Source organism: Malaclemys terrapin, chromosome 9, assembly GCF_027887155.1.
Source record: "Malaclemys terrapin pileata isolate rMalTer1 chromosome 9, rMalTer1.hap1, whole genome shotgun sequence".
NCBI lineage: Eukaryota > Metazoa > Chordata > Testudines > Emydidae > Malaclemys > Malaclemys terrapin.
This window is the reverse complement of record NC_071513.1, coordinates 70,098,326-70,112,563: the sequence shown is the minus strand read 5'-3', so window position 1 is coordinate 70,112,563 and position 14,238 is coordinate 70,098,326. Positions and strand designations below refer to the sequence as shown.

Below are 14,238 nucleotides of genomic sequence, written 5' to 3'. Positions count from 1 at the left end.
TCTTTTAGGACCTGATTCAGTGCTGATTGAAGTCAATGGAAGGACTCCCATTGTCTTCAGTAGGCTTTGGATCAGGTCCTTAATCCTCATAGTTACGAGTATATGGCAATACGTTCACTGACATCACCAGTAAACTAAAGTGTTGGCCATAGATGCATTAGTCAGCTTGTCTGAAGCATCTCCTTTTTTAGAGAAGAGCAAGGCCACTTTGGCATCCTCAGGGGCATCTGTGCAGACACAATGCCTGTGCCTCTGTCCCCTCTCAATATGGCTGCTGCAGGAGCCAGGATGCCCTGAGCTCCCCACAAGTGAGTGTTCTCAGAATTCCCATTAAAGGGGGGCATGTTTCAAATTGTAGAGCAGTAAGCTAATTGAAAAGCAGTAAGTTAATGCTGATGAGGTCTTCACTAATTCACATGCAAAAGTCCATGGGTCCTTCATGACTCTCTTCCATATGACTCCTTCCTTTCCCATGAATCCCTCTCCCCACAAAATCCCCAAGGAAGTACTTCCACAGAGAAGGCAGGAATGAAGCAACACTTCTCACTTCTGCACCCCTTGGTTTGGATCTGCTGGAGTCCAGTCACCCTTGGCTGAGGAGACGGTAGGGAGAATATGGGCCGAGGGTTTTGTGGGAGCATATGCAACTATTTTGCAAGTAGGAATTAGTTGGAAGTAAGATTTTCTATTAATCAAAGTGTTGTTTTGATTTCATATCTATTAACCCATTTTAATTTTATTAGGAAAGTAATGCACTTGTTTTTCTTACACAGTTTGGTAGCTCTAAATACGGTTTACCTTTCACTATTTCATGATTTAAATGACTGGTGATATTTCATTTCATATTGCTCTCTTAAGTCAGAAATTACATCCCCTCTTGCATTCGCTACACCAGCTTCCTAAAATGTTTTCATTTTTGTCATTGCAGAGCAGAGAAGATTAGCAAAATACAGACCATACCTGGCAACCTAGACATTGCAGTAAATTGTTTCCCTTTGGAACACCCAAGTATGATTCAATTTTATAATTATTCTGGGTTTATAAAATTTAATGTGAGCCTTTAACATTAATTGTTGCTTTGTCACAGTTCTGGAAGACAGAAAAGAAGGAACTGTAATTTTTAGTTTTTAATTATTTTGGGGGTTTGTTTTGATTCTTTTTTAACCAATACATATTAAACTGTTCTTCATCTTTTTCTATGCCTTGAAGTAACCTATTTTGTATTGTAGAAAGATCATGTCCTGTGTTCATTTGATGAGTCACAACCTGTGCATGTGAATGGGCCTGACTCAAAGTGCACTGAAGTCAATTGAAAGACTCTAATTGACTTTCGTGGATTTTGGATCAGCCCCTGTAGGAAGTGTTGTTATTGTAGTTATGACAAGTCTCCAAACCCAAATTTATTTCATTTGTTCTCTTTCTACTTCAAGGGCCACCTCTCTCTGTGGCCCAGTCTTGAAAAAAGCTCAGTCCCTACCAAAATGGTTTGGCTGACTTGATTTTCTTTTTCTGAGTTTTTTGTTTTAGTTGGGGCATTTTGGATGTTTTTTACCTTTTTTCCTCACTTTTTAAGGCTAAATTTAAAATCAAAACACTATTGAAATGAAAGGTTCATCTCTTTTGATTTTGTTTTCCCAACCAAAACTATTCATCAAATGTGAAATGAATTTAACTAATAATTTCGGACCCTGAAAAATGCAATTCAGTGAAAAAACAATTTGTTAAAAATATTTGCCAGGCTTTAGTGAGGACTGAAATTAACAGCCAGTCATTCTGTTATGATACAGTCACTAGAACACCAGACTAGCTGAGGCATAATCAGGCAACCCAGGAGGGAGGTAAGATTCTTAAAGGATGTAAAGCGCTTCTCTCTAATTATATATGTTTTAATTTATACTTAGCATTTTATATTTGCATCAATTTTGAGAAATTTTCACATAACGTTTAACTACAAAATAACTTCACAAAAATGTCAAAGGTATTTTTTTTAATAAAATTAAGGGAAAGTTCCCCATTTTGTTGCAAATATCACTCTAGGCAAAACGCCCTCTTTCACACAGATTTCTGTGATATGTTGTTGCCTAACTCCATATTCACTTTTGATATTGGGTTTTTCAAAGTGCATGTGGAAGTTATTTTTTCCCCAGGGGTGCTCTACCCCTGCTCTGTCCTAAGGCCTGTCCCAACTCCGCCCCCTCCCTTGAGGCTCCGCCCTCACTCTGCCTCTTCCCGCCCTCTGCTCCAACTCCTCCCCTGAGGCTCCTACCCGCAGCTCACTGCTCTCTGCCCTCCCCCGAGCACCTCCCGCAGCCACCAAACAACTGATCCTTGGTACCACCGAACAACTGTGGCTGCTGGGTGCTGAGCATCCACTATTTTTTTTCCCATGGGTGCTTTAGCTCCAGAGCACCCCCAGCATCAGTGCCTATGAAAATTATTGAAAGTCTGAGGGAGCTGGCCACCTAGCTCTTATTGGCTCCATTGAAAATCCCACCCTGAACTATTAATAACAGTTTTAACAGCCCTTTGGCATCAGAAAATTTGCCTTCCTCTAAGGGCCTGATCAAAAGCTCACTGCAGTCAATTTAAAGCTTTACTTCCGTGGACTTTGGACCAGGCCTGAGAGCAGCTCCATTTCCATGAAAATTTTAATTATTCTTAGCCAATGCTAAGGAAAGTTAATGAAAAGAGAGTTGGCCAGCAATCTCTTTAAAAAGTTCCCAGTAAGACTGTCTCTCTAAGAACTGACATTTCACTGCTGAGGATTAGCATCAGTTTGCATTAGACATCCGAAGGAGAATCTCTGTTTTAATAATGCTTGATTTACAATATGTCCAGCAAGTGCCTGAAGTACTGAAAATTAAGAGAAGATGTCAGTGTTTAACCTGATATAAAAGCCCTGTCCCCTCTGCTGACTGATGAAAGGGAGCCAAACATATGTACATCCTGCAAGGGGAGTGTTGGCAGCTACGTGAGATGTCCCCCCCTATGGTATATAGCCACAAGTCTCCCTTCTGCAAAATATCCATGCATCTGCCAAACAATTCACAGAAAGGAAGGCGGGCCAAAGGGTGGGGTAGGAAGGCAAGCAATAACTGCTATAGTTGGGTGTTCCCCCTTTTATCTCAATTAAATTCATATTTTAAAAAAAACAGGGCTCTGAGGCTCCACTCAGTGGAGTCACAGAGAATAGCTAGTGGCCTAGTAGTCAGTAGCACCATGGCCAGACGTGTGTGTGTGTGTGTGTGTGTGTGTGTTAGGGTTACCATATTTTGTGCCTCCAAAAGGAGGACACTCCACGGGGCCCTGGCCCCGCCCCCGGCCCCGCCCCAACTCCGCCCCCTCCCCAAAGTCTCCGCCCCCTCCCCTGCTTCCCGCGAACATTTAATTCGCGGGAAGCCTGGGCAGGTAAGGGGGGGTGTGGGGGGAGGAGGTGCGGCCCAGGCTGGCCCCCCCGGCGGCTCCAGCCTGGGTCGGCTCGGGCCCTCGGGTGCCGTCCCTGGCCCCCGGCCGACCACCCCCGGCCCGCCCAGCACTGCCGGCCCCCGGCGGCCCAGCGCACCCCCCGGCTCCCGGCCCCGGCGGCCCAGCGCACCTCCCGGCCCCGGCGGCCCAGCGCACCCCCCCGGCGGCCCGGCCCCGCGGCCCAGCGCACCACCCCGGCGGCCCGGCTCCCGGCCCGACCCCCCGGCTCCCGGCCCCGCGGCCCAACGCACCCCCCCGGCGGCCCGGCTCCCGGCCCGACCTCCCGGCCCCGCGCACCCCCCCGGCGGCCCGACCCCGCTGCCCAGCGCACCCCCCCCCGGCGGCCCGACCCCGCTGCCCAGCGCACCCCCCAGCGGCCCGGCTCCCGGCCCGACCCCCCGGCTCCCGGCCCCGCGCACCCCCCCGGCCCCGCGCACCCCCCCCGGTGGCCCGGCCCCGCGGCGGCCCGGCTCCCAGCCCGACCCCCCGGCTCCCGGCCCGGCCCCGCGCACCCCCCCGGCGGCCCGGCTCCCGGCCCGACCCCCCGGCTCCCAGCCCCGCGGCCCAGCGCACCCCCTCGGCGGCCCGACCCCGCGGCCCCGGCCCGGCTCCCGGCCCGGCACCGCGCGCCCGGCACCGCGACCCCGGCCCAGCCCTCCCTCCCGATTTTCCCGGACATGCCCGGCTTTTGGGGGATTTCCCCCCGGACGGGGATTTGAGCCCCCAAAAGCCGGACATGTCGGGGAAAATCCGGACGTATGGTAACCCTAGTGTGTGTGTGTGTGTGTGTGTCTGTGTGTGTGTGCGCATTGAAAACGACTTCATACACTGGCTGGGATTCACAGTTCCTAAGGGGTGGTGATGGTGGGGTAGAATGTTCCTGAGCCATCGCTCTTTAAAAGCTGCAGTGTTTTTGCATTATTTTCTCCCCTTTATGGTTAATTTGACACAGTAGGGAAATATATGGGTCTATATCACTATATTTTGTGAGCTGCTAGAAATGCAATACATTTCAGGGGAGGGTCTGGAGTCCTCAAGATTCTGTGTTAGTTTCTATTTTGTTGGTACCTAGTTTTACCTGTCTCTTTCTGAGAATCTAACAGAGACCCATCACTGGTATAACAATGGTGCAGATATTCAAACATGGAGATGGTCTAATTCTAGAGCTGGCAGAAAAAAATGAGTTTTTTTTTTCTGAAAACTTTTACAAAAAGTTCATTCCTTAGTTTTGTTGGAAATGTTTATATTTTTCAGCAGAGCTCTTCCTAACTCATTTAAAATAGAATGAATAGGTTGAAGGTAATATCCCATTATCCTCTTAAGGCCTTTCATTCCTATCTTATATATGCAAAAAGAAGAACAGGAGTACTTGTGGCACCTTAGAGACTAACAAATTTATTAGAGCATAAGCTTTCGTGGACTACAGCCCACTTCTTCGGATGCATATAGCTATATGCATCCGAAGAAGTGGGCTGTAGTCCACGAAAGCTTATGCTCTAATAAATTTGTTAGTCTCTAAGGTGCCACAAGTACTCCTGTTCTTCTTTTTGCAGATACAGACTAACACGGCTGTTACTCTGAATCTTATATATGGTTTGTTTCAATCAGAAATATACCTATCACTGCTGTTAGCCCAGTGGGGCTAATCATTTGGAGGCAGTAGAGCAATAATGTATCCCCTTCTCCAGAGCAGAGTTCCTGGACTCTGTCCAGCCAAGTGCTCATGGAAAAATTACTGGACTCTACTTTGCAGGCCAAGACATGGGATCAGAATCTTCCAGGATGATGGAATGTTAGTAATTTGGGAAAGAACTCTCACAAGCCCGAGTGTGACCATTGAATTTTTCATTGGCTGATGGCTGGATTCTTGAGGTCAGCTAAAGTGACCAACTTCATGGAGCTAATGAGAATAAATCAGATAAAGAGCCGCTTATGGTAGCCATTGGCCCATATTGGCTGGTCAGTACTAAGGGAATGTAATTCAGCTATTCACCTTTGACACTACTGGTATTGATTAGGAGGTAAAGAACAAAGGCTTCCATGAATGGCACTTTCTAGCTTATTTCAGGAATACACCTGACAGCTATGAATGAAAATGACTGGGAGCAAGCATGAGAAATTGGCTGGAGGGAAGGCTGAACCATTTAAGTTTGTTAAAAAGAAAACATAGTAACTGATCAGAGAAACAGCCTTCACATCTTGCTGTTACTCAATAGTCCCATAGAAGTTTTATTCCAGCCTGATGGTGGCATGACTTCTCATTGTGGAGGTTCTCAAGGGAGCAAGGGGGAGAGTTAGGATGTAAAAGAGGCCGGGAGAGCTTGCTTGCGTGATCTGACTACCTCTTGGTTGGCTCTAGAGTTTGTAGGGTTGAGCCTCGGATTGCTTTTCCTTGGAAAAGGAATCAGTGCCTCTGACCCCCTTGGACTTGTGAAGTTCAGACAACCATGGATATTTCCCTACTGAGATCGAGCTTGTTGCTGATTTAGTAGCATACATTGGAATACCAATCTGTGCTTTTGTGATGTCTGTGCTGAGTTACTCTGCTGTCTGGATGATAGCAGACTTATGTTCATCAGCTATCTCTTGAACTGAATTCAGATACTCTGATTCTCTGATGTATTAAATCTAGTTCTAAGTAACGTAGCTCTTGATTTAATTGGCTGCCGGTTAGATAGCAGATGAACTTTAAAAAATAAATGAAAAAATGGGCTAAATAGAGATGTTAACTCCATTAGAAACAATCTATTTTAATGACACTTCCGTTGCATTTAGAGCTATAACTTTGCTGAAATTATAAGAGTTGGAATGACAGTACTATGCTTTGTCTTGGATACTGTATATTTAAAGGTTATTCAGTGCTATATTTAACTTAAATGTAAATCAGTGCAATTACTATAGATTTACACTGGTGTAAAAGGGGATAGAATTTGGCCCTTTGTGTCTCGATATTGGATATTACATCCTACATACTTATTATTAGTGTATTTATAAAATGACAACTTCATTTTTTGATTGTTTTTTTTTATTTTATTTTTTTGAAGATTGTGTAACATCATCTTTTATCCCAATCAAGCCATTTAATAATACAGAGGAGCATCAACCTACGGTGGAAGTGGAGGAATTTGTACAAGAATCAACAAAATATTCCCGGCCTTATAGAGTGTATAAGAACCAAATATACATCTATCCAAAACATCTCAAGTATGATAGCCAAAAATGCTTCAGCAAGGTACAGTAAGCTACAATTTAGGGGTCTGATTTTGCCACCCTTAAGTCAGGTTGAGTTGTCCCTTAATGCATGAGTGGTCTCACTTAAATCAGTAGAACTACTCATCATAGCTAAAGGGAGGCAGAATAGGATCCTAAATTACTGAACTAACTTACAGTCTAGTTAATTCTTTATGGAACCTTCAAGCACAGTAAGTATTTCCTGGAAGTGATTTTACAGATTAAAGGAACCTTTTATGCTATGAAGGCATTTCAAAGAAGATGTAGTGCAGTAATTTCTTTTTCGGCAATATTCTAGGGAAATATATTTTAATATAAATATGTATACAGATGATCCTCTCTTAAATGAACCTTGAGAGCTATATGCATATTCATACTGATTGAATATGAATTAAACTCAAGACAGGGCTAAATACTGGTCCCTTTATGCTCTACCTTTACACAATGCATTTGCAGCCTAGTTTGGTGCCTGCAAGTTCTTCTCCTTTTTACACATTTATTTCCAGTGAGTTTTGGGGGGAGCTGCAAGTATTTAGGATATGACTCGTAATGCATAGTGTTCTCCAGATTTTAAGTAGAACCTGTTATATTTCACACATCTTAATTTGTATGTATTTTAATGGGCTAACTATTTCTATTTACACTTTTAATGCATCACTGTTGCAGGCACGGAACATAACAGTGTGTATTGAAGTTAAAAGTTCAGATGAAGAAGGAGCCAAGCCAATGAAGGTGAGTCAAAGACAAAGTACATTCACAGAACAATGTGTCAAAAGAGGTTTCGTATGAAACCCAGCAATTGAGAGTATTTTAATCAGGACTATTTAAAGTGTGAATATTGTAATATATTCTAAGTTTCCATAACGATCCTTTTTAATACCAGTTATTAACTATATCAGCTGGAAGTGTCAACCCTGCAGTGATAATTCAGTGATTAGGCAAAAAAACTTGCAAAAGATGGCTATTTTCAAGAAAAGGGCACTGCCATCATATACAGTATGTTTTGAATTCAAATGTCACGCTGTGCCTATACTATACCTGGAAATAGCCTTAGGAAAACAATACAGTGTTTTCAATATAAACAGCATAGGACACAGATTTTATTTATTTATTTTATTTATTTGTTATTTGTATCATCTTAGCACTTGGGAGCACCAGTCACGGACAGGACCCTATTATGTGAGGTTCTGTACAGACACAGAACAGACAGTCCCTGCCCCAAAGAGCTTACAATCCAAGACAGACACAAGCATACACACCCCCAGCACAAGCCTGGGTTTTCAAATTTGGGTGACTAAGCCAGGTACCTCAATCCATGTTTAAGCTCCAAAATGCCTGTTTTATGCACCCAGCACCAGTCCTCGACGAGCGTAAATGACTTTCGCTTCATTGACTTCAGTGGAGCTATTCTGATTTACACCCACTAAGGATCTGATATGAGGCCTGATCCAAAGCCTATGGAAATGAATAGGAGCCTCTCCTTTGTCTTCAATAGACTTTGGATCAGGCTCTTGGATTGAGGATTTTCCAAGCTGTTGTGGGTATTTGTTTATTTACATATTTCCCTTTAATTTTAATAGAACACCTGTCTAAATCCCTAGATTGTCTTGGAAATCTCAGTACTTACATCTTTATTTAGCACTTAGACATTTAAGTGCCTAAACTGGTATTCAGGGTCCAAATTTTAAAGCAAGTGCACGCTTGACTTTGGCGTATAAATCTCCGCACAGTAAGGTGCCTAGGTCTAAATCTGAAAATCCAGGCCTTGTTTATCATCATGATGAGCTACTTAAAATTAAAGGGTGGGATTTTCAAAAGCACCTAAGTGACGAAGGAGCATAACTGCCACTGAAAATCCTCCCCTAGATATATTGTATCTAATATAGCAGATTAGATACAAAGAACAGCCCAATTTGTTGTTTTACATATTTTTCACATTTATATGGTGGTTTTGCCAAACTATCCTTATGTTTGTGTGTAACCCACTGGTAAGTGTGTGTTACAAGTCCCCATCTGTGATGGAAATGAGTTGGTTCAGCCCCCAGCTACAAAGCCTTGGCTTTTTAGCTCAAGCTGTAGTAGCTCTGGCTTTTCACTCTGGAGGTCCCCTGTTCAAGCTTCAGCATATCAGCCAAGCTGGTGGTCGTCACATCTGCATGGCTCACTTAATGAACAGCAAAATGTAGATTGTGCATGTTGAGATATGATGCATTAAGATGACATTAAAAAACTAAGATTATCTATGTTAGATTTCCAAACTAATTTTGTGGTATACAGAGTTGTTCAATGAATACAGCACAAAAGTGGGAGAACACGCACCTCAGTTTTCCCATACATAAAATAAGCTAATCAAGAATCATAGAAGCTAGAAATAGAAATAGAAAGGATCTATTAAATACCCTGGTCCTGCCAATGCAGGGAGGAGTTGTTGTGCCGAGAGACCCCAGTAAAGCATTGGAGTTGAATTGTGTAGAATGAGTCCATATAAAGGAAAGACACTTTTGTAAACCCCTTTTTAAGCTATGACTATATTACTATTATCAGCATGCCTTGATAACTGAACTGAAGTATAATATTTTAACAGTGTATTTATGGGAAGCCTGGCGGACCATTATTTACCACAGCAGCCTACACAGCAGTGCTACATCATTCACAGAATCCTGATTTCTATGACGAGGTCAGTCCATTCTTCACTGACTAGACAATATGACTATATGCATTTAATTAATGGCATAGAAATGAAAAAAAATATTACCTGCCTGCTATAAGTGTTCATATATCCAGGTGAGTGTGAATTTCATTAGATAGAAAGATTTTTACTCACTGAAATAAACACACAGCATGAAATAAAATCTCACCATTTCTCTGAACACATCATAATGGTCAGTCTTTCTGTAAAGTCTTTTGTGTACAGACTTAGTTATGATCAGTCCTGCTCTCTAATGTGTATGTCTGTATCAAAGGTCAAGATCTAACTTTAACTCTGTTTAACATTTTCATTACAATAGTCTTTAGAGGTAAAATTCCCGCATGATGCCCAGACCCAGCTCAAGCCCCTCCATACCATTGGAGCATTTTTGTGGATCCAGTGGCCTGAATACACCACATGGCTTCATCACACACAAAGTGGCTGTGGCACCCCACAAGCATAGCAACAGCTTTGGGGGATGTAATGCAGCCCACACCCTCAATTGGTGGGGGATAGTAGTAGCCGCCTCAACTCCTTTGCCTGCAAATGGACACTTCACCAACATAAAGCCTGATTCCTCAGGTGCAGGTGAATTGAATTTCACCCTAACCAATCCAGAGTGCTTAATAGCCTTGAGTTGTTAGTGTTTTTGACAGCACACTAACAAAGGATTGTTGCTCTTCTAGACTTTGCACTTATGGTTTCAGTGTATGCTAATACTGGTAATACTGTAGACAGCAGGGCCAGTAATCATTCAGCATTTTCCAAACAATTGGCTTGGTCCTGTGCTCTTAATTGGCAAAACTTTCCATTAATTTCAGTGAAATTTAACCTGAGTAAAGAGCACAGGTCAGGCCCAATGGGTGGAATTCCTCCAAATACAGAGTATCCATTGAAGCTCCATGTTAAGAGCTTAAGGGGGACTGATTTTCAGAGGTTCTGAGCACCTATTGACTTCAACTGGAGTTGAGGGTGCTCAGCAATTGGTTCAGAGAGCCTTATGCAAGCCCTCCACATTACAGTGAGTTTTTTTCCAACATGAATGAAATATTGAGTTCAGACTTCACCATCTAACAGAAATTGATTTGGGTGGGCCAACTGCACAGTGACCCTGACAACAACACATCTAGTGCAGTATCTAAAAGACCCTAGTGCCACGTTTAAAGAAATTGTTTTAAGCTGCATGTTTAAATGCTCATTTCACTGCTATGTTTATAATATAGGTCTTTTCATCCTTAACCTGATATAACATCAGAAATATGTCCCAACCCAATTCCTAACTCTTACCTTAGCTGCAGGATTAGTTTAGGTACAGCATTACTTCATAACTACTGTGCATAAGGGGTCTTATCCATTAGTCACCACCATAACACTTTTCAGTGTATTTTTCCCGTGTCTTTCAATAGGTAAATAACAGCCCACCTTGACTTTGTACAGATTAGTGAACAATAGATTAGTTTTTCTTATTGTAGCCTATGGAATGTATGACTCATCTGAGATCATAAATAAAAGTTTTTATTTTCACGTCAACCCTTGTTCACCTTCAGTCTTTATTATAAAATCAGTTATGATGACATATCATTAGTATTTTTAATTTAAAGGGTATCCAGGCTGACTCACTCTCCTGCTAAAGGAGAAGTGATAGGGAAAGAAGAATAGTGACTCCTGGTTAGGGTCAGTGTTGAGTCTGATGATGTGGAGATGATTGGTTCTAAGCAGCCTGTTTGAACAAGGTTCTTTAGTTTTCAGTTCTGTGCCATTTCATTAGAAACACAATTATTCGCTCAAAGGAAAGAGAAGAAAAACCAGTTTAAGTGGAAGTAATAAATGGTGCTCTCAATGATTTCTTTAAAAGAACAGCTGTTACACCACTAAAAAGAGCAACACACAAAGAATCAATTGCCAGTCAAAAGGCCAGTTTTAATTAGAGATATATAGAAAGAGAGATTTCTCCTTTAGAGCCCATCTCTTACTCCTGGTTGATTCCCTTTAAACTAAAGAGAGGTGTAACCTTTTACATTTCAGGTGAAAATTGAGCTTCCCACTCAACTTCATAAGAAACACCACATTCTGTTTTCATTTTATCATGTCACCTGTGACATAAATGCAAAAGCTAATGCCAAAAAGAAAGAGGCTCTGGAAACACCAGGTACCTGCAGTAGAATTACTTTCAAATAATTCCTTGCTAATGTTTGTCTGCATTATATTTATAGTGATATATGTTCATCTCAGGATTTCAGAATTTCTGTTTGTGGCTATTATTTACTATGATCCTATGAACCAAAGATCTTATACTCAAAAATGTCATATTGATTTGCTCTTGTGTGCAGTTGGATATGCTTGGCTTCCTTTATTGAAAGATGCCCAGTTAGCTTCTCAAGAACATAACATTCCAGTGACAACCTGTTTGCCTCCCAGTTACTTAAACTTTCAAGATCCTGCAAATGGAAAGGTATTAAGTAATATTTATATATTATTCAAAAGGAATAGAGAGATTGAAGTTTGTGTGATTAAAAGGATAGGGCCAGTTTCTCATTTATGCCTTGCTGGCAATGTAAAGGAGCCATTGTGTGAATGATATACTGAACCATACTGCTTAGTGTGTTCATATGTATAGCATTCAGTTTTTAAGTTAATATGTGTACCAACAGATCGGGGGCAAATTTTGCCTCTTCCAGTGGTGTGCTGGGAAAAGGAGGTACCCCCTGACTGGCAGTGCATGGATAAAGCACAAATTGTTCCCAGCTGCTGGAGGGAGCATGGTGAAGAGTGGTTTTTTATACAGTTTTAGCTGGGGTCCCTGCAAAGTCTGACTTGCACAAGTCCCATGATCCTTGGCATAGTGCCCAGGATTCCCCACTGAACCTTGAGTTGTGCCCTGTTAAGAATCCTCAGCAGGAGAGTTACGGGCAGTTTCATCTCCCTTTGTACTAACTGAGCAATGCAGAGAGAGTTAAGTAGGCCTGTGGATCTAGTCTATTGTTTTGTGGCATTGACAGGATAGTGGGGGAACTCCCATTGTGACTGAGAGCTGAATATTTAAAATAATACAGTATCCTGAGTGAACTTGCACATTCACAGAGCTGTGCAGCAAAAAGTGATGCAGAACTGAACAGTGTTGACATGTTTGTACTTTTATGCTGTTTGCAAGTGTTGAAATAAGAAGAAAATATTTTTTACAGCAGAGTGGAAGTGACATTAAGTGGGTAGACAGTGGGAAGCTGCTTTTCAAAGTGTCTTCATTTGTTGTATCGACTGTAAATACTCAGGTGAGTTGCATTTTCTGTCAGATATCCTTAACTCCTAATCAGAAATGCGTGCTTGAAAAAAAACTGACAAATGATCTTAATATATCTTAAATCTTGTATGAATCTGTTTGTCTAACATTAAAGATAATCTGAATGTAGGAGGGCTAAGGAGAGAGGAGTGATAATTACCCCTTTTAAGGAAAAAAGAGGCATTATTTTGGCTGATACAGGAGGGTGTAACTAGAAATTTAAAAACATCCTGATGTTGAGATCTGTTAGATCGGGGGAAAACCCCATTGCTCAGGACACTTAAAACAAGACTGGACAAAGCACTAGGAAATGCACTCTCTGCTGGTAAACAAATGGACTACGTGGTCTAATCCTTGTTGGGCTTTCCCATATCTGATTCCTGTTATTCTGTGACGCTTTGTGCTGTGTGGTGTAAGGTGTAAAGTGTAAAGTTCCTGGATTCTAACCACCATGACCAATTCATGGAGATGGTTAGCAAATATTTGAATTGCAGTCCATGCTAAAATAGGTATTAACTTTAGCATATGTTTATCATTTTAGGATCCATATCTGAATACCTTTTTCCAGCAGTGCCAAAAAAGAGAAATGGATCTCTCCCAGCCTCTTACCTCAAGCTTTGTCATGTCCTGTAAGGTAAAATAATTTAGAAGTGTTACAAGCTGATGTAGGTAAATAAATTTTAAAGGCCAAATTCTAGTTCTCTTTGAATTTGCCTCCCAAGTGAGCCCATGGCCTGCTTATGTTTCTAAATTGTCATGGGCTGGATTGTGTCCCAAGACACAGATCATCATAAGGGAGGGCATGTTGCTGTGCTGCTCCAGGAGCAATGCAGAGAAGGAATTGGGGCTTGGAGAGCCACAGTTATCTTGCTGCTCCCCTCTTGCTCCAGAGAGTAATCATTTTTTCCATGCCCACTTCTTCCTCTTCCCTTCCTGCATGAGAGCTGGGGGTAAGAAATTGGCATGCAGTGCCACGTACCCCTGTATGTCTGGAGCAAAGATACAGGTCACCCTCATAAGGGGGAATCTTACTCCTGTTTGAATTCTTGTATGGATGCTCACTCCTACAATGAATTCTTAATCCATTTGGCAGTGGGCAAATCCCATGGGCCCACCCTAAAATATGTAGTTTGGAAGGAGCTAGAATACTGAAGGGCAAGTTATGAAACATATTAACTTCCTTGGTGATCGTCTAAGTCTAATAGCAGTTTATACGTTTAGAGATTAAAGTGAAGAGTATGTTTCCCCCATTGCTCCATTTTCACAATTAAGCTGATTTTACTAAGCTGCTTAGTAAAAGATAATTTTGCTGCAACTTTCCAATAGTGGTGACATTTCTCTGGACAACTATTTAAAGATGTCGTGTGTGTGTGTGATTGTTTCTGAAAGTGAGATATTTGTTTTGTTGTTTTTGTTGTTGTTTTTTATATGTAGTAACAATTAGTCCTGGTTGAATTTAAAAATTGACTATTTTCATGAATAAAAGCATTAGGTTCAGTTTTCTCTATTATATAAGTTATTTGTGTATATTCAGATAGTTACTAGGTATTGGGGAAAATGTTTATGAATACCCAAA

General features: G+C 42.0%; 1 protein-coding gene across 9 annotated transcripts in view; it reads left to right on the top strand.

Moving 5' to 3' along the window:
• Positions 1 to 14,238, top strand: part of DOCK10 (dedicator of cytokinesis 10) — a 228,050-nt gene that overhangs the window by 143,538 nt on the left and 70,274 nt on the right. For all 9 annotated transcript variants that reach the window (XM_054040397.1, XM_054040400.1, XM_054040402.1 and 6 more), the window contains exons 16-23: positions 929 to 1,008; positions 6,510 to 6,697; positions 7,363 to 7,428; positions 9,281 to 9,373; positions 11,411 to 11,534; positions 11,716 to 11,837; positions 12,568 to 12,654; positions 13,204 to 13,296. In XM_054040397.1, coding sequence (XP_053896372.1) covers positions 929 to 1,008; positions 6,510 to 6,697; positions 7,363 to 7,428; positions 9,281 to 9,373; positions 11,411 to 11,534; positions 11,716 to 11,837; positions 12,568 to 12,654; positions 13,204 to 13,296 — 853 coding nt within the window. The remainder of the gene's footprint in view (positions 1 to 928; positions 1,009 to 6,509; positions 6,698 to 7,362; positions 7,429 to 9,280; positions 9,374 to 11,410; positions 11,535 to 11,715; positions 11,838 to 12,567; positions 12,655 to 13,203; positions 13,297 to 14,238) is intronic.